Source organism: Podarcis muralis, chromosome 1, assembly GCF_964188315.1.
Source record: "Podarcis muralis chromosome 1, rPodMur119.hap1.1, whole genome shotgun sequence".
In the NCBI taxonomy this organism is placed as follows: Eukaryota; Metazoa; Chordata; class Lepidosauria; order Squamata; family Lacertidae; genus Podarcis; species Podarcis muralis.
Genome location: NC_135655.1, coordinates 115,147,300 through 115,171,127, shown reverse-complemented (window position 1 = coordinate 115,171,127; position 23,828 = coordinate 115,147,300). Strand labels below are relative to the sequence as shown.

Sequence of the window (23,828 nt, the reverse complement as noted above, 5' to 3'; positions counted from 1 at the left end):
TAAATCGTATGGATAAAAATCCAGCAGCTATAATAACATGAGGAGAAAAGCCCGAGAAAGCAATGCTGAGTCTTAACAAACTTTGCATTACCAGAAGTGTCAGACACTCAGCAAAAATCTGATTCTAAATATGAGAAGTAAACACCATCTCTATAAGATTATGTGGAAACACATTATGCATAAATTCTAATTATGCAAAATTAGTCAGTAGAAAGCACTTCTCAAGTTAAGTAGCAGCTATGAGTTATTTATGTAATGAAATTTGCTTCCACAAATGATATGTTAATATCGAGATTATATTTTGCTTCCTTCACTGTAGCAAAGTCATTTTTAATTATTACGTTAGGAATGTGCATAATTAAGTTTAATAATCAGTTTAAATATATTAATATGCCAGAATATAAAACTCTGCCATTTTATTGCTTTATTTACCAGAAACAGCGCCTACAGCTAAAATGAAATATCAACTGAAAGCGCGCTTTCTCTCTCTCTCTTTTTAAAGGACATTTCATTTCTTGGATGTATAGCCTCTCTTGAAATTGTTCAGCAAATTCTATGAAGATGCTCACAGCTTTTGCTGTCCAATATATATAAATTATATCTGTTTAGGAGGAAATGCAAATATGTTATGTTCTGAACAAACAACAACAACCCAGTCCCTCTTGGTGAGAACTTCTTTCTCCGATGCCACAGAGAAGCTAAAATATAAAAAATAAATCACAAATCCATATACAGCAATATCCTTATTAGACCGCCCAAAAGTATTTCTTTTTAATGTTTCCATGCCTATATATATATATATATATATATATATATATATATGAGAGTATCTATGAGTGCCTTGCAAACCAGAGGGATGACAGGGGCGGGGAAGCGATTTCAACACTACTTTTGGGGGACCCCCACTTACCATTGTTTCAAATGCAAACTCTACAGCAAAAGCTAGTTATTGTATGAACACACAGATGGTGGAGGTTTTGTGTGTGTGTGTGTGGTTGTTTTTTTTTTAAGAGATCATCTGGAAAGTCTGGAACTTAATACTCCGAGATGCCAATCAACTCCAAACCCCCGAAATTGGCAGGGGGGCCAAGCACACGCCCATAAGATGTGCCTTGAGCGGAGACAATGGGAGAAAGAGAGCAGCCTTGTTTTTTTCTAGCCAGGAATTAAGTGAATAAGGAATACCAGAGGCAGAGAGAGAGGAGGAGGAGGAGGAAGAGGAGGAGAAGGGGGGCAACCAGGGGGCTCGCACCTCTTAAATCCTGCAACGCAAACTCCCTATTGCATGCTGTCTAACTGACAAGGGGGTGGGGTGGCGAGGAGCTGGATGCCGAACGAGAGATCCTACTCACCAAACAAGGTAAGAGCCATTGCGAAGGTGCCGCAAGTCGCAGGATCACGTCGGGGCTGCTCAGGAGGGCTGGGCTGGACATTGGGCTCTGCAAGCTCTCCCGTCCGCGGCGGCGCGCGCAAAAGGCAGGCGGTGTGGGGGGACACACACACAAAGAGCGGCGAGGCTGCAATAAAAAGTTATTGCATTGTTGCCCAAGGAGCTACTTGCCCCAGAGAGGAATGCATTTTTCTCTCAACCCTGGAGAGGAATGGCTGGTGAGAGTTGGGCGTGGGGCGGCCAACTTAAGGAGCCCCGCCGAGGAAAATGACTCTTGCTCCTTTTGCAGAAGGGAGCGCGCGCCGCCCGCTTTGGCCACCTCAGGCTGCAGCCCTTCAGGCTCCGGGAGCCATCTTGTTTCGCCACATGACCAGCTCCTTCCCCTCCCTCCTGCCTCCTCCGCGGCGTTGCCGAGCCCGGCGTGAGTTCCCATGGCAACGGGAGGTTCACGCGCCGCCACCTCCCGTCCCCTGGGCCCCTCCATCTCCATCCACCCCCCACCCACCCCGAGAGAGGCAAGGCCTTGACAAGACGGGGCATGGGAGGAAGGGGTCAGGGCAGCAGCAAGCTTCTAGAAATGAGGGTGGAGGTGCTCTGAGAAAGGGCTGCGGAGGAAGGGGGGGGCCCTGCGCCTTCTCCAAATAAATACGCAGACACCCCCCCCGTCTCCAAAAGCGCATCCTGGAAAAGGGCGCGCGCGAGTTGCCTTGCTTTTGAGCGCAGGTGAGAATTCTGAGGTCACCTGCGGCTGTAGACCATTCGTCAAGGATGCTTTGCAAGGGCTACTGAAAAAAGGATGCTTCAGTCATAGGCGTAGGCAGAGGGGGCAGCTGCACCCCCTCCAAAAAAATCAAGTCAATAAATAAAAATACTTAGCTAACTGAGGTTCGTCTCCCCCTCCCCCAAAAAAGAAGCCTGGCTACACCCATGGCCTCAGTATGGATACTAAAAACAAACAGCACTACATTGTTATCATTTAATAAATTTGTACGCCCTTCATCCGAAGATCCTAAGGCAGTTTGCAACAGGAAAAAATGCAAAACAAGAATGCAAGGTGCATAATAAAACAAAAACAAACCGATTGCCCCACCTCATCCCATATTTAAAGAAACCATGGAATGTTTATCAGCCAAAAGGCAGGGGTGAAACTAGGCTTTATTTTACCCAGGTCAAAGACCCAGTTTGACACCCACCCACAAACATCTGTGCATATGCAGGCTGGGAACCTCAATGGCACCTGAAATATACTCGGAGTCGAGAGTGGGTTTCATGCTCATAGTGGTGAGGAGGAATGAAAGTTCCCCCAAAATACCTGCTTTATATACATTATTTACACAATAGGCTGCACGTGATTGGCTAATTCAGGGATTCTCCTATAGGCCAATCAGGTTGTGGATTCACTTCCACCTGGAGCTGGATTGGGTGGCTCCTGCGGACCAGTCATATTGCTGTATTGTTCTAGGACCAATCAGACTACTGCATTTTGGATCCTATTCAACTCAGTACTGTACCTAACAGCACCCTTCTGGGGCTTCACTCGGGGCACAAAACAACAACAACCCAGCTAGCTTCCCTGTAGCTATGGCGCTGCCAAAGGCCTGGTTGAATGTTTTTGCCTGCTGTCAAAAGATATGTAGTGAAGGCACCAGGTGAGCATTCTGCAAATGGGGAGCCACCACAGAAAAGGCGTGTTCTCAAGTTGCCACTCTCCAGGCGGCACATGAAGAAGGTGGTGATTGCAGGGTTCAGGGTTGCTATATTTCAAAAAGTAAAAACCAGAACATCCCGAAAGATTGTTGAGCTTTTTAAAGGAAAACCTCAAATGTGATCTTTTTTTAAAAAAAGGAAAACCAAAAAGCACCACCTTTTGGAAATTCCCCTCGGACGTATGGCAGCCCTAGTCTACGTAGGGGGTAGGGAGAGGACAGGTGATCCTTTAGATATTGCAGTCCTGAGCTTTATAGGTCAGAACCCACACTTTGATTTGGGCCCAGAAACTAATTGTCAGCGAGTGCAATAGGGTGAGGATTGGTGCAATATGCTCAAACCATCTTGCCCCGGTGAACAACCTGACCACCAAATTCTGAACAGGCTGAAGTTTCTGAACTTTATTAGGGTGAACTCTTTGGGGCTTTGAATTTTTGACCTGGCAGCTCGGGGGGGGGGGGGGGAACACACACGGAATTCCTGATCTTTGACATGCATATGGGGAATCTTGCCTTCTTTCAAAATGGTGCAATCAAGCTGCCCTGCCGACAGTTGTACAGAATATTCTTATGTGTTTGCGAACAAGAGGTCGGAATAGGCTAATATATATGTGGACTGTCCCTGGATCAAGTGACTTTTCTTCTTTAAGTTCTCAAAAGTCTTAACCTAGTTTAAGGTTGTCATTTGAACTAGCCATATGTTTAACTGATAACCAATCACAGTCAGTCCATCATTTGAAAAACAATACTTTTGAGCCGTCTGGGCCAGAAATGGCAACTAGACATTCTGTTTTGGCGACTGTAACATGGTTTAGGGAACCATTTAGCGCCTAGATTATATACCTGAGTTACTAACACTGTGTAACCCGGGTCTGATGAAAGTTATAGTCCAACAACCTCTGAAGGGCCGAAGGTTCCTCATCTGTGGTGTAAACAGTTTGGCACTAAACTGGAGGAGAACTTTGCTAATTCTTTCCTTGGTGTCATACCAAGGGTGGTCAGTCTGGGTGTAGATACTCTAGGAAGGGAAATTAGAAGTGTAGAAAGAGCACTGTAGACCCCAGAAGAGTCATTTGTGCGTTTCCTGTAGAGTGCTGTCCGAAACTGGTTGATCTTGTTGTTGCACATTCCAGACTTGGAAATGAGTTTTGCATACGGTTATGCCATAGTTATATCTTTAATGGGATCTCCTTAGAGAAACCTGATTAGTCATTACAGGCATACCTCATTTTATTGCACTTCACAGGCATTGTTCCTTGCAAGGATGTGGGTGCAGCTGCAGGCAACCCCGCTGCTTCCAGGGGAAAGAAGCCCCCAGCTGCCACTGTCCTCCTTCTGGCCAAAGGAGTGGAGCTGGCTAGGGCTGGAGCCAGGTTCCCCTCCCTGCAGCTCCTGCAGCCAAGGGGCCCTGGCTTAATAGACTACAGTGTAGTGTAAACATAACTTTTATATACACTGGGAAACAATTTTGTGTGTGTGACTTGCTTTATTGCGATATTCGCTTTATTGCGGTGGTTTGGAACCGAACCCACAATATCTCTGAGGTATGCCTGCACTTTATCAGCCGCTGGGGGTGGGAAAGGAGAGTGGTTGAATCTGCTGAAAAGAAACCACTGCTTTTGCCCTAATTTACTTTTCCTCTTCAGCTGTGCCCCAAACGCTTCCCTAAATCACAGCAAGCATAATCAGCATCCTGAAGGCTATGTTCATAAATTCCCCTGAAAACCAGAAACATGCACACAGAAATGTCAAGAGATTGTCAAGCTTTTCTACAATTCCGTTACATAGTATTGTGTCATTCAGATGAGGACTTCAGCTGGCCTATCTAGGTTTTAATGCCCAGATGCACTCTCTCACTCTCTCTCTCTAACATGTGGCTAAATTTGCAAGAAGTCTCTGTGGTTTTTAAGCAAATATAGCTGTCCTGAAATTGTAGGCTACCTTAGGTTGGCTCTGCTGCACCACAGGCAGATGTGACTGTCCCCTACACAATGATACAGGTGTGGCTCCCAACAGGGGACAGAGGCAATTGCACACCCTCCAAAATTTCTCTGATGAAAATAGGGACTTCCTAGTCAACAACAACAACAACAATTTTATTATTTATATCCTGTGCATCCGACTGGGTTGTCCCAGCCAGTTTGGGGGCTTCCAACATATATAAAAACATAATAAAACATTAAACGTTACAAAACTTACCTATATAGGGCTGCCTTCAAATGTCTTCTAAAGGTTGTATAGTTACTTATCTCCTTGGCTCGGGGTGTGTGTGTGTGTGTCACACAACTCCATACCTTCCAACATTTCTCTGATGAAAATAGGGACATCCTAAGGAAAAGCAGGACATTCCAGGATCAAATCTAAAACCGGGACAGCTTCTGTAAATCCAGGACTGTCCCTGGGAAATAATGACACTTGGAGGGTCTGCAATTGCCCCTTCCCCCTGCAGGGGCCCTACAAACAGTGGTTTGAGAAAAAGCATACCCCCAGGAAGAAGATATGAAAGACATACGTACTGGAACAATCAAGATTCTTACAGCAAGGATCATGGCCTGAACAGAACATTCCCCCACTCCCCTCTATTACTACACCTTGCTTAAATCACCTTTTTTGTCATTTTCATTGTCTTAGATTATATGTTCTGAACAATTAATAAAAATTAGTCGTAATAAAGTACTTGATATGTTTAACTCTGTGTAATAGTTTATACTCAGTGCTTTTTTCTAATAAATAGTGCTTTTTCTAAAAAAAATGTTAAGGGGTACTGTCATTTTGACTCAAGAAAATCACCATTTTATAGTTCAAATCGGGCAAAATAAATACAGTAAATGGACAAAAGTACGGTACAAAGAACATGCATTACTTCATATTACACAGCTGACAACTCACAGTAACTTCCACGTTGGCATAAGATTTCATCAGTAAAACACCATACATCCACATTCCACACTGCTTCACACATTAAACGCTCGCTTCCGTCGGAGACTCAGGAAACACCAGGAAAGGAAAGGAAGCCGACATCGGGGGTAGCAATGGAACTGACGATTCACTGTGCTAGAGAAGAAACTTAACATTTGTAAAAAAATTTAGTTTCTTCTCCTGTTAGATTTACAAAATATTTGTATGTGTACCCCTGTGTCCCCCCCAGAAAAAAACCACTGATAGTATTCAAACTAATTATATATTTCTACATATATCAAATCAGGATTGGGCCCTGAGTTACTTGCTCCAATACAGTGATTGTCTCAAGTGCTTGGGCAGGGTGTTTTATATTCAAAATAGCTGTTTTGTTGACATGACCCTCTATGAAAGCCTCAGAAAACATCTTAGATACTCGGAAAGTAATACAGTGGTATCTCAGGTTACATACGCTTCAGGTTACATACGCCTCAGGTTACAGACTCTGCTAACCCAGAAATAGTGCTTCAGGTTAAGAACTTTGCTTCAGGATGAGAACAGAAACCTTGCTCCGGCGGCAGCAGGAGGCCCCATTAGCTAAAGTGGTGCTTCAGGTTAAGAACAGTTTCAGGTTAAGTACGGACCTCCAGAATGAATTAAGTACGTAACCTGAGGTACCACTGTAGATGAGCCACCTTCAGTACACAGAAACGCAGCACCCCACTTCACATGGGCAACAAATGTAAGTCATGCAAGTTAGAGAACATTATTTTCAGCTCCTTTTTCCACAGGTGCAGAGTGTTGCCTGGGCAGGCAGCTCTGCAGTTTAATGCAAATACATATCTCTGTCTTAACAAACACATCCTTCCACGTCTGCTGCTCTTGGCTCAAGCTCCCTGTCTAAATGTGGATTTCCCTCAAAACGTCAGTTGTGGTTCTTGGGTATGCAGTAAAATTAGGGTGTTATAGGACTATAATAAGGAGTTGGATCCATGATCATCACCCGTTTTGTATTCAGCGATGCCATCTTCTGCTGGCGGTTCCCTCACTGCGAGAAGCAAGGTTACAGGGAACGAGGCAGAGGGCCTTCTGTGGAGTGCGCTCCCTTCAGATGTCAAGGAAATAAAGAACTATAAAACTTTTAGAAGACATCTGAAGGCAGCCCTGTATCGGGAAGTTTTTAATGTTTGATGCTTTATTATCTTTTATATATTCTGTAAGCCACCTAGAGTGGCTGGAAAAACCCAGCCAGATGAGTGGGGTATAAATAATGAAATACTACTACTACTACTACTACTACTACTACTACTACCACTAATAATAATAATAATAATAATAATAATGGCTGCACTCTGGAGCAGAAGTCCAGGGAAGCAGCAGGAAGTCCCCCAAGCACAGCAGGGCTGGCTTACCACATTTTTTAGGTAAAGAAGAAGAAGAAGAGAAGAAGCGTTTGGATTTGATATCCCGCTTTATCACTACCCTAAGGAGTCTCAAAACGGCTTACAATCTCCTTTCCCTTCCTCCCCCACAACAAACACTCTGTGAGGTGAGTGGGGCTGAGAGACTTCAAAGAAGTGTGACTAGCCCAAAATCACCCAGCAGCTGCCTGTGGAGGAGCGGGGAAGCAAACCCGGTTCACCAGATTACGAGACTACCGCTCTTAACCACTACACCACACTGGCTCTCAAAGGAAGTAATCTAAAGAGGAAGCCCTCTTAAGACCATTAAGCTTAGAGACTAAGATCACCTATCCGTACCACTGCTTGTATTGGTATGTTTATCATTGTTTATATAAAAAAGGATGTTGAAGGATGAAATATAACTCCCATAACACATATGTATATATAGCATTTTCGGTTCTTTCAATGAACTGAAAAATAGCACTGGGGAAATGTTGCCGAAATAGTCTCCCAAATGAGATGGGTGCAAGTGATTTGGAAATATGCAAAACAACACATTGAGGGGCATAAGTAAGAAAAATTAGAAGAGAAGAATGTACTATTTGTTTTGACCTGAGTTGAGAGAAATTTGCAATTAACACACTAAGGCTGCTTGATAATTAAAGTTTCATTCTTAGATTCCATGGAGAATTGTAACCACAGCCATGCTCTTGCTCTGTCAGGTCCATTTAGAACGACATTACACAATCGTTTGAGAAGGTTAAATGAAGCCGATGAAGAATTTGGGATACTGCCTCAGCGACTACATGTATTGAAACCGCTTGACCATTAAGATCAAAGGCCTATCCAGCTCAGTTTTGTATCTTCCAGAACCAACAATTCTGGTTGTTACAGAAATCTGTTGCAGCTGCACAATGAACATTCCATTCTGTGCTGCTTACCGGTACCTCAAGGTTCCAGAAATCTAGAATATGGGAATACCCACACATGGAAAAAGTCATTACAGTGGTACCTCAAAAGTCGAACGGAATCTGTTCCAGAAGTCAGTCCGACTTCCAAAACCAAAACGTTTGGAAACCAAATCACAGTTTCTGATTGGCTGCAGGAAGCTCCTGCAGCCAACTGGAAGCCATGGAACCCGCGTTGGACGTTTGGGTTCCAAAGAACGTTCGCAAAACGGAACACTTCCGGGTTTGTGGCGTTTGGGAGCCAAAACGTTCGACTCGCAAGGCGCTCTTCAACCAAGGTACAACTGTATTTCAGCAATGAAATTTCACCATTGCTGTTATAGATGGATTCATGCACCTGCTGTACCTTAAGATATAACAGCAACAATTTTATTAAAATCAGTAAGGAGCAAATGGCAGTTCTTATTTCATTCTGCAACACTGTAGAAGGGCCAGCTCAGAATACCAGACCCATGGGTAAGAAGTAAAATCTAAACGTTTGGTTCCGTTCCAGTTCAGACTGAGGCCCCATGTAAACAGTCTGAGGGATGCGGGTGGTGCTGTGGGTTAAACCACAGAGCCTAGGACTTGCCGATCAGAAGGTTGGCGGTTCGAATCCCTGTGACGGGGTGAGCTCCTGTTGCTTGGTCCCTGCTCCTGCCAACCTAGCAGTTTGAAAGCATGTCAAAGTGCAAGTAGATAAATAGGTACCGCTCCAGCGGGAAGGTAAACGGCGTTTCCGTGCGCTGCTCTGGTTCGCCATAAGCGACTTAGTCATGCTGGCCACATGACCTGGAAGCTGTATGCCGGCTCCCTCGGCCAATAAAGCGAAATGAGCACCGCAACCCCAGAGTCGGCCACGACTGGACCTAATGGTCAGGGGTCCCTTTGTTGTTGTTGTTGTTGTTTAGTCGTTTAGTCGTGTCCGACTCTTCGTGACCCCATGGACCAGAGCACGCCAGGCACTCCTGTCTTCCACCGCCTCCCGCAGTTTGGTCAGGCTCATGTTTGTAGCTTCGAGAACACTATCCAACCATCTCATCCTCTGTCGTCCCCTTCTCCTTGTGCCCTCCATCTTTCCCAACATCAGGGTCTTTTCCAGGGAGTCTTCTCTTCTCATGAGGTGGCCAAAATATTGGAGCCTCAACTTCACGATCTGTCCTTCCAGTGAGCACTCAGGTCTGATTTCCTTAAGAATGGATGCGTTTGATCTTCTTGCAGTCCATGGGACTCTCAAGAGTCTCCTCCAGCACCATAATTCAAAAGCATCAATAATGCCTGTTTCCAAAGAATCCTGGGAATTGTAGTTTTGTTAGGGCTGCTGAGAGTTGTTGGGGAACCCTATTTCCCTCACAGAATGACAATTCCCAAAGTGGTTTAACACTCATTCTCTCTGGGAAGTCTTGGAAAGCCCACCCTCAACTCATTGGTCTGTGACAACCACTACCCAGTCACAAATAACCTGCTTTTTAGGGAAGGTGATTGAGAGGGTTGTGGTGTGTAACAATTGCAAGTACCGTACTCTTGGATGAAGCAAATTGTCCTGACCAATTTCAATCTGGATTCAGGCCTCGTTAGGGGACTGAATCAGACTTGGTCATCCTGACTGGTGACCTTTATCAGGAGAAGGAAGTGGGGAAGTGTGTGACTGTATTGTTCTTGATCTCCCAGAAGCTTTTGATACCATTGACAATGCTATCCCAGTGAGTATTGCTATCCCAATGGGTATTGGAGAACACTATTTTATAGTGGTTCTGATCCTATCTCCAGGGTCAGTTTCAAAGAATAAAATTGAGTGATTGTCTGAGAGTTGTGCTGTGGTACCATCTTGTTCCCCATGCTGTTTAAAAATCTTTTAACCAGCTTGCTCACACTTAAGGCTATGGAAATGTTTGCACTGTTTACAAAAATGTCTTTGCCTTGTAACAACTGCGTTTACTTTTTTTTGCAGATCTCTGAATAAAGGTTAATAATGTCAATCAGGGGAAATGCCTTACGTTTCAGAAGTATTTTCCCAGCGTTATTTAAACTCGCCACTAGATGGTGCTTTATTTCAAAGTATGATGGAACAGTAGAAAACTAGGGTTTTGAAAGAAAGAAAACGACTGCTAGAGAAGAATAGAGTTATCTAAGGGAGGTTATCTAGTTGACTGATTTGACTGATGTGGCAAGTTCTGTTCTTCAAGTTATCTGACTTCTGTTTCACATAGTTTTTGGTCACATTGCTTCCACTGAGATCTACGGATGAAGGGTGGTATAAAAAAATTAAGAATAATAATAATAAAAGGGCAGAAAGGTAGTGGGGTGTGTGTGTGTGAGAGAGAGAGAGAGAGAGAGTGAGTGAGAGAGTGAGAGAGAGAGAGACTCTCCTCTAAAAGTTCTCATTCCCTAATGGAAGAAATTCAGAGGATGACTCCAGCGTCAAACCAATGAATTAGAATCAAATCTGTTGGCAAGTGCTCTTTGTTGGGTATGAGTAAAGGCAAGGCCAGCTCAAGACATTTCGCTGCCTGAGGCAAAGGACAAGATGATACTCTTCCTTCAAGTGCACTTACAGTGGTACCTTGGTTCTCAAACTTAATCCGTTCCGGAATTCCGTTCCCAAACCAAAGTGTTCCAAAACTAAGGTGCACTTTCCCATAGAAAGTAATGCAAAACGGATTAATCCATTCCAGACTTATAATGAAATTAAGAAAGTCCTTAAATGGACCTTTCCTAAGAAACCTGAGGCTTTTCTCCTGGGCATGGTTGGCCAATTGGTGTTAAGGAAGGATAGGACGTTTTTCATGTATGCTACTACAGCAGCAAGAATTCTTCTGGCAAAGTATTGGAAGACACAAGAACTACCCACTCTGGAAGAATGGCAGACGAAGGTGATTGACTATATGGGACTGGCAGAGATGACCGGCAGAATCCGTGACCAGGGGAAAGAGACAGTGGAAGAAGACTGGAAGAAATTTAAAATATATCTTAAAAATTGCTGTAAAATTGAGGAGTGTTAAGATGTTAAGGAACTAAGAAATAGAGAATTGCAGCTGTAATCAATAAGTAAAAAAAAAAGAATCTAATGAAAGTGAATTAAATAATTAGTTAATTGGAGGAGTTGCTGAAGAAATGTAAAACAAGGATGCAGAAAAGGGGAGGTATGGGGAAGTCCGGGAAGTAAGGTGCATGAAAATAAGATTATGAAATTATACATGTCTATATGTTTGTATGTTTTTGTTTTGTGTATTGTTTGTTTTTATTATGTGTTTGGAAAATCAATAAAAAATTATTTTTTTTTAAAAAAAGATAGTTGATTATTTCCTTGACATCTGATGGGAGGGCATTCCACAGGGTGGGCGCCTCTACTGAGAAGGCCCTCTTACTGGTTCCCTGTAACTTCATTTCTCAGTGAGGGAACCACCAGAAGGCCCTCGGAGATGGACCTCAGTGTCCGGGCTGAATGATGGGGGTGGAGACGCTCCTTCTGGTATACAGAGCCAAAGCCATCCATGTTTTGTTGTATTTCCTATACACCCATATGAATATATATCTGCCAGCAGAGCAGAACACCTTGTATATCTAATAGTAGTGGACTCTAGTTTTTTTTTAAAGAAAGGCTTATGCCATAATACTTTTGTTGTTATTTTTAAACTTTAAAGCCACTAGTCGCAAACCACTGACATTACTCAGATAACTGGCAGTACAAACAACTCTGCTCCCATAAAACTGCCCTTAGTTCATGGTCAAATCCTACTGCAGACAAGTCCCTAAGTCACTCCTGGTCAACCACAGTATGTAAGCCTAGCTGAAATAAAGAACTCAAGGCTTAACTCAAATTTAAACCTGTTTGCTTCAGTCATATTAAACTGGCTTCTGTCCAGGTACTTTGGATGTGGGTTAGAGGCTGGTAGTACAGTGGTACCTTGGGTTACATATGCTTCAGGTTAGAGACTTGGCTAACCCAGAGGTAGTACCTCAGGTAAAGAACTTTACCTCAGGATGAGAACAGAAATCGTGCTCTGGCAGCACGGCAGCAGCAGGAGGCCCCATTAGCTAAAGTGGTGCTTCAGGTTAAGAACAGTTTCAGGTTAAGAACAGACCTCCGGAACAAATTAAGTACTTAACCTGAGGTACCACTGTATTGATTTCTTGCTCTAAACGAGCAGTTTAAAGAATGCTAATTACTAGCAAATTCACAAGTGTTCGAACACAATCTCACCATATTTTCTTCAAAATATAGATTCTCAGAGCGCAGATTATGGTGCATCAAACACAATGTCAGATACCTTGGCAGTTATAAATATGTAGGAAACTTGCCTTACAATCTTGCCCTGCTTTTTGCTTCTGCTACACCAGCAGGTAAGTAATGGAGAGGATTTACCTTTACCACCCTAAGAAGGATAATCACACCTCCCCCTATCTATTCCCGCATCTATTGACACCTTGTTCCTCACTCCCAAGTTTCCACTTACTCATCTGTTGTGCTCACGATCCTCCATGTGCTAGTGTTTAATGCCAGATCAGTATACAGTTAATGATGGTGCTGATCTGATGTGTATTATCGAGACCTGAGTGGGTTAGCTGGGAGGAACTGCCATGGTGCTTCAACCCTTACCCACTTGACTTATTAATGACTGCATAATGGGTGGTCTAGTCAATCCATCTTTGCATGAACAAGTAGTCCTGTTCATCTTAAAAGAGGTAGCAATTCAACAACTCATGAAAAAGCTCACCTTGCCTCCATTGGCTTGAGAATTTTTTGAAGAGTTCCAGGATGCTGAAGTCTGTTTAGATGGCTCTGTATAACATTGCAGGAACCTCCAGAGATATATCTTAAGATATAGGTATGTGGAAACACATCTAATGGAGACCTCAGTCAGGCGTATGGAAGTAAGACATCTCACTTCTTCACTGCTGACATTGTAACCTGTTGTCATCTCTGGTTTCCCACTTTTCTATTTGGAATTGTCAGGAGAACAATACAATCTGTACAAGGCTGTATCCAACTAAGTTAAAGTATAGACCTGGTGAAACATGATTAACTGAAGCTCTTTGATTTCAACAGGTTGATGCCGAGTAGAATTTAGTTGAATACAATCCTCTAAGTCAGGCATGGCCAAACTTGGCCCTCCAGCTGTTTTGGGACTACAGTTCCCATCATCCCCGACCAGTGGTCCTGTTAGCTAGGGATGATGGGAGTTGTAGTCCCAAAACAGCTGGAGGGCCAAGTTTGGCCATCGCTGCTCTAAGTATAGAGCTGTTTCTGTAGCCCAGATCTGAAGGAGCCTGAGGCTTGTGAGAATACAGATCTGGAAGCAAACAAAACTCAGGTAACCATAACCATTTCTTGCATTCTGTAGAATCTAATGATCTGATGTTACTCTCTTCCATGTAGACATTGAATGCTAGAAAGTGCTCCTTCCCAAGTATGGTGCAGGGAGCTTCCCTGACATAAAATTGTTAATAAAGCTTTTCCTGCCACTGCTCTGTGATTTAATGGAGGGGATTACGGTACTTTGTTTTCTAAAAGCCTGACAATCTCCCACTAGAATGGTTAGATTGGAGTCCTTGAGTCTGGAAAAATGGCTCCACTTAGCGGTTTCATTATCTTTCTTTAGAAGACACAAGACCTTCTCTTCATTGGGTGTAATGCAGAAGGGATCCAGGACCTAACAGAAACAGTTTGGATTCTGAGAAGGGGAATGCAGCCAGGTTATTATTGGATACTTGGACACAATTACGGTCATTGGAGCCCTTACTTCCAGCTGGTTGTCAATTCAGATGGTTGCTGTGATAAGCATACTCAACTGAATAGCCATATACGGGGAGAGATACAACCCAGACATCTGTTTTTGGTACTGCCCAGCAACTCCCCAAGCTGGTAACTTGCAAATTAAGTTTTTTAACTTGGGGGCAAGATTTTAATATAACAGGATGTGCACCTATTACTCTTGCATTGGCTGGAGATTGTTCAAAAGCCACCATCACAATGTGGCAACACGCTGCTTTCACTTTTCCTAGGCTTTTCTAGTCTAGATCTCAAGGAAAATTCCAGATGCATCCAAGTGCTCCCTCTTGGGACAGATGTTTTGTACAACTCCCAGCATCCCTGATCGTTGGCCTTATGGGCTGGGAATGATGGGAGTCCATAACATCTGGAAGGCACTAGATTGGAGAAGACTGTGTGACAGGAAAGCTCATCCAAAGATGTTTCAAATCAGATAAAAGGAGGTCCTGCATACAGGGTTTTGAGGGGCCATCATGTCAGTAGGGAAATAGAGCATATACCAGATTGGCACACATGTGATCATAATGGGTATCATACCAGTTCAGTGTCTCTGGCACATGTTGGAGCATGTCTCCAAGCCTGTAGCCACTAGCAGAAGTTGAGTGTTTAGGCAAGCTAATCTCTGGCTTCCTGCTTGTCTTTTTCGGAGTAGGGATGGGAGAGGAAGAACCATTTTGCCTAACAATCAATTCTTGCTATTGTTTTCTCTCTGTCATTAGTAACTGGTCAAGAGGTGCTCAAGCTGAGATCTCCCATCTCCACAAAGGCAGGCGAGGAGAAAGGCACTGCTTGTTGCTACAGTCTGTTGTGCCTGACAAGGGGACAACATTCCCAATAATTCAGAATGTCCTCCTGAGCCTGCCCAATAAATTTTCATGCTTGATTTTCAACACATGGGTAAGTAGTACATAGCTTGCCAACTTTTTAAATTCATATAGCCAATGAGTGCAGCTAACAAATGTTTCTATCATTCAATGACAAATACACAGCATCTGTTCTTCATTTAGCCACATTATCTTCTTTTTCCACAAAAATAATTAGCCCTTCAGCACGGTTGCTCAGTTTGTTAATCAAATGGGACAATAAAAGCTATGGCAAAGAAATCAAAACATCCTCCTCTTTGTTATAAATCACAGAGGATGCACACGTTGATCACTTCGTTGCAAGAACAGCTTTATGCAACTGTGGAACTCAACTCATCTACAAAAAATGTTCTACCTCTAGAACACGCAACCCCAATAGCTAGACTAGGATTGCTCCCAGAAGACCTGCTTATGAGCAATCTTTCTGATTTGTTTGCAGGGAGCTAGACAACATTGTGTCAAACAAGTGTTGTCTCACCCTTTCTAATGTGTTTTCCTGTCTTTTTCCTTATAGCAAAATGTTTGATCTTTGGGGGAATTGGGTGCACATGCCCTCAGGGTTAGGGTCTCAGTCCCAGGAAGTACTGTATAAGCCTTTCATACAAGGACTCGTCAACATGGGTTGAAGGTGCTGTGCAGTTGCAGAAAGGCAAGTTCAAGCATGGAGAATCAGTCTTGGTCCAAACATGATCCGGAAACAAGAACCAGCAACAGTTGAAGGTCAATTTCACAGGGAGTTCAGAAAAGATATAACACAGCAAGGCAAGGGATCTAGAATCAGGAACAATAAAGATCAAGGAATGAGAGACTAGTGTTGTTTCCAGCAACTAGAAGGCTCAAAAAGACAACCGTATAACCTCTGGCCTCCAAGAGAGTACCCCAACCCCAGCTGCTAATACTAGTTTCACAGATTGACTAGTTTCTCACACGTAGACCCCCTTGTAAGCCATGCAATGGCTCTGGGTCTATAGACACACACTACATTGTTGCTCTTTGGTATTGCATCCCATTTAAGAACAAGCATTCCACAAGGAGCTCAAATGACAAACTTATTTCCCCATTGCCAGAGAAAGTAAAACTGTAAATAGAAAGATGTCCAGGCTCTCTTCAGTCCCAACTTTTCCCACTAAGAAGTTGCTCAAAACAGCTTAAACATTAAAAAAAAAAATTGAGGGAAGATTTCAATGTTATGCTAAGGCCATCAGGGCAAGCGTTTCAGTTGTATAGAAATGGCAGGAACCATTGCAGCAGAAAAGAAATCTGATGCAGTCTTGGCCTTTCAGAAGTTAGAATTGCAATGCAGTAGATACAATTTAAAGATAGATTTTATTCTCTGATGACTTACTCATGCAAACTGCACATTGAAGAAAAACAGTACAGTTTGTGAAACATGTCAAATGCAAGGATCTCGAATGCGAAGTACAGAAGTAGTGTGACATACATTTTAAAACGGAATCTATGGTTATACAACTGTTCTCTTGTTTGCTGAACATAGGATTTTAACTAATCCCTTCATTAAAATCATTTACATCTCTCCTTGCACATATTTAGATTTACTTTACAACAGCAACAGCTTTATTACTAAAAAAAAAAGCCAACAAAAAACTTTGTATTAAATAAGGTTTAAAAATAGGACTGTATTATACAACGTCAGGCACTGCTAATGCATGAACACCATTCATTTCAGTGGGCTGCTTAGGAGCAGAAATGAAGGTGGGTAGCAGAGCAGTACCTGGCAGATTATGCCTAGATTTAGTGGAGGAAACATAACCACTTTGTTCATCCAATCCAAACACTCTCCACCCCGATCCATAGGAGGAGGAGTATGTGTGGAAGCAGGCTTCTACGTGTATATGAACTTGTGGAATTGCAAACCATGAGTATGCATCAGGCTCACATACAAACGTAGACGCCATATACCTGCACTGCATTGCTTTCAACTGAATTCACATCTCCATCCCAGTGTGACTAGAGCTGAATCCTCCAGAGAGGATTTTTAAAATAGAATTCACAGTTTGTGCTGGAGACTTCGTCACTATACTTGTGGGTTAAAAATAAAAGAAAATTAAAGCTTGTTTCTGAAATTAACCCTTTAAAAACTGATAAAATGAAGGTGTCTGGAGCACTTTTTGCAAACTACGCCAAAAAAACCCCTTGTTTCCTTACATTTTTAATACACAAAATATTTAAATTCTTATTTTCAGACTTAAAGCACTGAAATGATATATACATAATTTTAGGACTTCGTTCAGCTTCCATTCTAGTTTGGTTGTAAATCATACAAATTAAGAGTTGCTCTCTGCCATTACCACCAATTAAAATCCAATGATTTAAAACTGAATGTTTCATAGTTTGATGGCACCCTAGGTTAAAACAGAGTATAGAACATATGAGTTACACAAACCCACAATAAATGCATTAAATGTTTGTTATATACATAATGGAATTCTTTTTTTACTGCCAGATGCTGCTACTGTGTAGTTTTTCTCTGCTGTTATGCAAAGTTTCTCCGGTATGAAAGCACATACCTTATTTTTTTTCTTTTTGCACTTTTACAACTTAATCGTAAAATATTATCTATTTTTAACATGAGTACAGAATTAAAATAGATAATGGCACATTAAAAAACTCAATATCCTGCAGATGATTGGATAATGAGAAAAAGTGTACCTACAATCATCTTATCAGAAACAAACTACATCATGGAATGTTAGTTATCCAAATTCACACGGTAAATAACATTTCAAAAACTGCAATCACCTACCAAGCCAGCATCACACTGAAGGCATCTTTAAACATTCAAGCACAGATTGCCGGCGTAACTACTGAACCATTCTCTCGCTCTCTCATTCATACACACATACACACGTCACACTATAATTACATTGTTTCCACGGTACGGTAAATATTGATTTTTTTTTCTCCCCACAAGAAAAGTATCAAAATTTTGCTACTAAAAGATGACAGTGCTTACACAAGAATAAAGTACAAGTTACCTTGCAAATACAATACAATAACAAAAAAAAAAGGTCTTGAGTAGTTTGATGAGGGAATTTCAAGCTTTCCTGGCACCCATACTATCTTGCAGTATGAATAAGCTCCTCTTTAAGACTCAAGAAACCACAAAATATCAAGTGAGCTTTGAAAAAGTATTCCATCTTTCACAACCCTGTTCAGAATCTTTCCGTTGTTCTTGGCTGTTTAGTAAGAGGGTATTAGCTGCAGGTTTTTGTTTTTGCAGCAGAAGCAAAGCTTCTGATTTTATAAAATGGAAGTGCTAGCTAAGCTGACATCTATTTTAAAAAAGAAAATCTAGCTAGTAATGACCCTGATCAAGATTACATATGTGCATAAAAAGTACTGTATTCCATATACTGTACTGGCCCTGTTAAACAAAATTATTTAAAAATACCCAAACAGTTAAAAAGCCAAAGAAAATGCTACACAATATAATCAAACATATTCTCCCAAAGTTCCCCCCCCCTCTCATAATGTGCAAAACAATATAAAGGCAAAAAAGACTAAAAGCAAATTTCCTGTTCCTGTCTTTTTCTCTTGCCTAGTGCTTTAATGATCTTGTAGAGTTTACGAAGTCAATAGGATTCTATGCAGAACTTTGGTATAAAATATTACAAGATTACTATCACAGTTTTTTGGGGTGAGCATTTTACGTGACTGCTTGGAATACCACCAAATTAAAGTAGTAAGTACATTTAAACTGTACCGACACTTTACATGACGAGCACTGAAAATAACTAGCAATCCTAATTAGGAAAGGAAAATGAACTTGGTGTCTGTTAAGAGACTACAACCCGCTGTGCCATTCCTGTTCGCCAACTTTCAAAGCCAAATTCAAGTTTGAATTTTACAGATAAATCATTTTTAAGCTACAGATTTCTCCTAAATGAAGGCTGCTTTCCTTGGTTTCCCTTTGAAGTTGCTAAGGAGTATCTAAAAACAACGCAAGTTTTTAATCAACTTCCTGAAGGCTGCGACTGAGATGGAGGAGCCATTACAATCTGCGAAAGCACTGGCTCTGTACTCTGGTCTGCCATCTGGGTGAGAACCGATGTAGCCACTGCTTCTGCCTTGGAGGTTGAGCTTACACCATTGGAAGTGCTGACCGAACTATGCTGAATAGCTTCTGTGTGAGGACTACTTGGCACGGAAATGTCTTCGGAACTATCATCTTTATCTGTAGCTGAAAAAGAAAACAAAAACATTTCCATGTCCTCGTCAATGAAATGTGCAATTAGAATATGAGATGCTAGTTCCATATGCTGTATAATACCTGAAGGATTTTGACGATAGCCAAAGCAGTGGGACTGAAATATTGGATTAGGAAAAAGTACACTTATTTTAAATAAATAAAAAAAATTGTCCAGTAGCACCTTAGAGACCAACCAAGTTTGTTCTGGGTATAGGCTTTCGGGTCCATGCACACTTCTTCAGATACCATCTGAAGCTTCAGATACACAATAGCTTATACGCAGAACAAACTTAGTTCATCTCTAAGGTGCTACTAGATAATTTTTTTATTTATTTCAACTGCATCAGACCAACACGGCTACCTACCTGCACTTATTTTAAAGTTATGTTCTAACAAATTCAAAAACTTTAGGAATTTTTACTGGAATACCTAAATATTTTAAGATGTGACAGCTCAAGAGCATGCAGTTCCCTTCTGTTATTTAGATTTTAAGGGGGGGGGGGGGAAGGAAGGCACTGACAACTTAACATAAGAATTTTAGCATACTTGAAGAGCTGTGTGCATAAATGTGTGTTTCCTGGAAAACAACTGAAAAAGTTAAATATAACTCTGACTTTTGATTGAACCAGCAGTGCAACCATTCTAGTTGTCCAATGTAACATGTATTGTAATAATCCATTACATTAATTTTATGAAACAAAGTGGAACATTTTTGTAAAAAGTAAAACAAAAGTGGAAACTTTTCCACATCACAGATGGACACATCAATCAAGAGGATTTTAATTTTCATCAACCCTATAAAGTGGCCATGATGGAGAAAATAATGTTGTACATTTAATAACATAATTTTATAGTATAGGTAAATTCTACATTCTGACACAGCTGTTTGCTGTTTTTTGTATCTGCAGGCACTTATGTTATCAAGACCATTGAACAAAAGCAAATGAAGACTCGACAAGTGTTTCTGAGGACATTACCTCAAACATAGCATTGGATCCTGAGTTGCTTCCACTGAAGGATGACACTGACCAGGCAGTGGGTTGGTGAAGAGGCAATTTGCAGCCCCAAGCACTACCTCTTCCAACTCTCTAAAACTACTCCTTTTTTGTGGGGGGAGGGGACACTAAGAATTGCAGGGGGGATTCTCATTTCTGCACCCCACTTCCCCTAATGGGAGCATCTCGCAAGCAGAGTTCTGCTCACAGGGACTTGAGACCCACAGCAATTAATTACTTTAAGTCCTTTCCCAAATAGCTGGCTTTTGCGCTGAAGAATCGCTAATTCAGACTTGTCTAATAAATGCTTCCAGTACACTAGGATCTTCTTTGAGGGAATCTCCTGAAACGTCATCACAGTTAAGGATTACAACGTGTCAGTTACGGATGCAGCCTTTTTCAAGTGAAGCCATTTGGTACTGCACTTTCACCTTTAATGTGCATGAACTTGCCAATTAAGGACCTGCACAAGGTCAGAAATGCTGTAGCAATTATTACAGAGTTTATGCTTAGTTTATTCTAAACATCTAAGATGGAGCCTGAGGAAGATGCGAACATTGCCTAGCACAACATAAGGAAGAAGCTTTTGTTTCATGGTGCATTTTGTGTTCTTATTTTGTGTTTTTATGTTGTGAACTGCCTTGTGATCTTCAGTGAAGGGTGGTATACAAATTTAATAATATAAAGAAGGGCTGGTGGTAGCCCCCTGGGAAGTTGCTTCTACTATCCCTCTTGCTTTCTTCAAGGCTTCAGTGAGTTGTATCACTTGTTTTCAGCATTTTCATAATGTAGCTGAGGCACCTTATTAAGAATATGCTAGGCTAGACAGACTACAGAATGGAATTCAAGGTCAAGCAAATGTTCCATCTGTGCAACCATATCAGCATGCCAGATGGAACAATCCTGCCTCCCCCTCAACATGGGTTTTCTTCTGACACCGCCCCCCCCCCCCAGCCAATTTTGAGGGAAAGCCCCACTGAGCTAGTGGAAGTCCTTCCACTGGTCTTCTTCCAGTGATGGGGCTCTATAGGTGAACCCTGCCCTATAAATCTGATTCCGTCCAATCCATCTTATTGCATATTTACAATGAGCAATTATGTATAGTTATTCCTGCAGACCATAATCCAATATCCGCCAAAAGTGACAACACACACTGCAAATGAGTTTGCAACAATAGCGCAAATTTTGGAATATGCACTTTCTCTCTGTGTTAGTACTTTAAACTTGCAAGCTAAATGTACAACCAGATAGTTCTCTTTCATAATATCAGCATTCAAGACACCTAAGCACATTCAGCAAACTATGCATGCATAATGTAATCCTATAGCTGCTTCTATATGGAATAATGTTGTTTTGTCAGATGGGAACCATAATGGCCTCATCCCTGCAACAATCATTGTTAATATAAATTCAAAACATATTTCTGCACGGTTTCAATTTGCTCCAAGATGCCACTTTCCATCCTGTCAAATGACTGGAGATCAAAAGGACCGAGATTTATAAGCTCAAAACTGACAAAATCAGAGTTCTAAATATATACAGCCACAGAGTGTTGCTAAATCTCCGGAATCTCTTAAATTAAAAAATATTGCCCATTCTGATGAAACTGCTTACAATGACTACAAGTAAAGATGGTGGCCATTAAGTTTTATCGCAAGCACCTGAGGAACTGTTCGCATGCAATACAAAATGTTCTTTTATTCTCCTAAATTACTGACACTGGCAAATTAAAATGAAGTGGCTACATATGGCAGAAACAATCTTCACATTTACAAATATACTGAAATATCACTAAATCATAAAAATGAAAGCTGTGGGTTATATATTATGAATGTTGCCTAATGCATTCCCAGCTCAGTTATTTGTTACAAATTTGTGTACAATGGACAAAATTGGCCATTTATTCTACAGCAGCAGCTGGTTCTAGCGCTGGGTATTATATCCAAAAAGAAAAGAAAGAAACACACAATTAACCTTTGAAATGCTGAAAAAGTAAAAGCATTAAGAACATTTTTCCAATGTTTTATCAATTTTACTTTTACCATAAGCATTAAAGCTCATTCTTCCTTCCCCGAATAAAATTGTGGTAAACATTTATTTCATTTTATTTCTGGTGGAAAGACAACATAAAGAGATTCTATCTCACAGCTATGACCTGTGAAATAACTAATTTTATTTTTTTATTTAAAAAAAAGTAATTGGATACTATTAAACTGCATACAATCTCTAAATATTAATACATAGCATGCTGTAACTGAATACTTTTTTTTAAAATTGCAAGAATCCAGAAGAAGATTCAATATATCATTGCATTTATCTTGCAACAGCCTTGTAGGAATTGTTATATTTAAAGTGAAGTATTTGAACATCACTTCTCAGTTGTAATGTTATCTCTGTTTGCTTTGGCAGTATTTCACTGGTACAGCCTAAGGCTATATAGGTAATGGAACATTACTCACTATGATAGCCAGACTTCTTCTGCATGGCTGTTACAGGGCAATCTTTATGAGCTAGAAGAAGCTGTTTCAGCTGCGCCACTTCATTTCTCAGCAGGGTGACTTCACTCTAAAGAAGAAGAAAAAAGTTATATACTTTACCAGGATCAAGTTACATACATTTCAAACTGAGATTTACAAGCTTTTGTAAAGACAAATACAAGACACAGCACACACTTTCTAGGCACATTAACACAACGCTTTATCTGTGAACTGCAGCAGTTTTGGCTAAGCAGCTTGTTTCTTTTGTACATTCAAAGAAAATATTGGGAGTTGCTTTACATTTGGTCTATTACATTCAACTCCTTTTGATCTCTTGCTTCTATATGCAGTCCGATATAGATATCAAAACATTTTAAGGGAAGTTTGTGGCATTGACCATTTTTATTTTTTATTTTTTTGCCATTACAGATAATTGAATGGAGAATTCTAATGTGACATATTTAAGATGAATACATTAAGGAAGTGGGGAATTTAAAATATACTGGACATAGTTCCATTGATCTCCCAATATTTTCAAATGTCGCTATGCAAACGATGCAAGTATCAATATTCGTCTGACCTCATTCTGCTGAGGCAGAAGCTGGGGGTTCTTCTGGTGTAGCTAAAACAACAAGTCCAGCAATAAGAGCCAAAGGTTGAGCCCACTTTATCTAAACTCTGAAAGTGAGCCTCACCATACAGTAATATTTTTATATTTCATATTCATATGATTCAAACAGTATTCCCCAGCTCGTTTATTTTGTAAAATTGACAAAACTAGAATGAGAACTAGCACTTTTTCACAGCTAACATGCTGTGGAAGGCCAAACGTATCAAAACACATATTCAACTTAAGCCATCATGGGTTATTACTACCCAGCTGTGCCTGCTTTATCAAATGATGAATCATTTTGGAATACAGGATATTTTCAGATAATGAATAGTTTAAATAATTTATTTGCCATTCAATTTTCTTTACACATCATTCTGTTCTTCACCTTTGCCAGTTTTTGTTGCTGGCAGACTATAAAAAACACCTCTGCTTTACATGAAAGAGATTAACCCTTGAGACTCTGCCATGTGTGTTCCAGTCTATGCAGTCTATGCTTATATGTTTAAGTTGGAAAAATCCATACAGAAATGTCCATTGTCTTTTAATGCAAATG

General features: G+C 41.1%; 2 protein-coding genes and 1 long non-coding RNA gene across 9 annotated transcripts in view; 1 reads left to right on the top strand and 2 right to left on the bottom strand.

The window, feature by feature from the left end:
* The window catches only part of CHN1 (chimerin 1), a 101,829-nt gene extending 100,052 nt beyond the window's left edge, over positions 1-1,777 (bottom strand). For both annotated transcript variants that reach the window (XM_028749208.2, XM_028749190.2), the window contains exon 1: positions 1,353-1,777. In XM_028749208.2, the coding sequence (XP_028605041.1) occupies positions 1,353-1,371 (19 nt within the window). In that variant the 5' untranslated portion in view covers positions 1,372-1,777. The remainder of the gene's footprint in view (positions 1-1,352) is intronic.
* Positions 1,015-23,724, top strand: LOC114606698 (uncharacterized). Its single transcript, XR_003708952.2, has 3 exons — positions 1,015-1,360; positions 14,837-15,014; positions 20,099-23,724. It is a non-coding gene; the product is annotated as an uncharacterized LOC114606698 (long non-coding RNA).
* ATF2 (activating transcription factor 2) overlaps positions 16,288-23,828 on the bottom strand; it is a 39,935-nt gene continuing 32,394 nt past the window's right edge. For all 6 annotated transcript variants that reach the window (XM_077916863.1, XM_077916855.1, XM_077916875.1 and 3 more), the window contains 2 exons: positions 22,645-22,750; positions 16,288-19,181 (listed from right to left, as the gene is read on the bottom strand). In XM_077916863.1, coding sequence (XP_077772989.1) covers positions 18,955-19,181; positions 22,645-22,750 — 333 coding nt within the window. In that variant the 3' untranslated portion in view covers positions 16,288-18,954. The remainder of the gene's footprint in view (positions 19,182-22,644; positions 22,751-23,828) is intronic.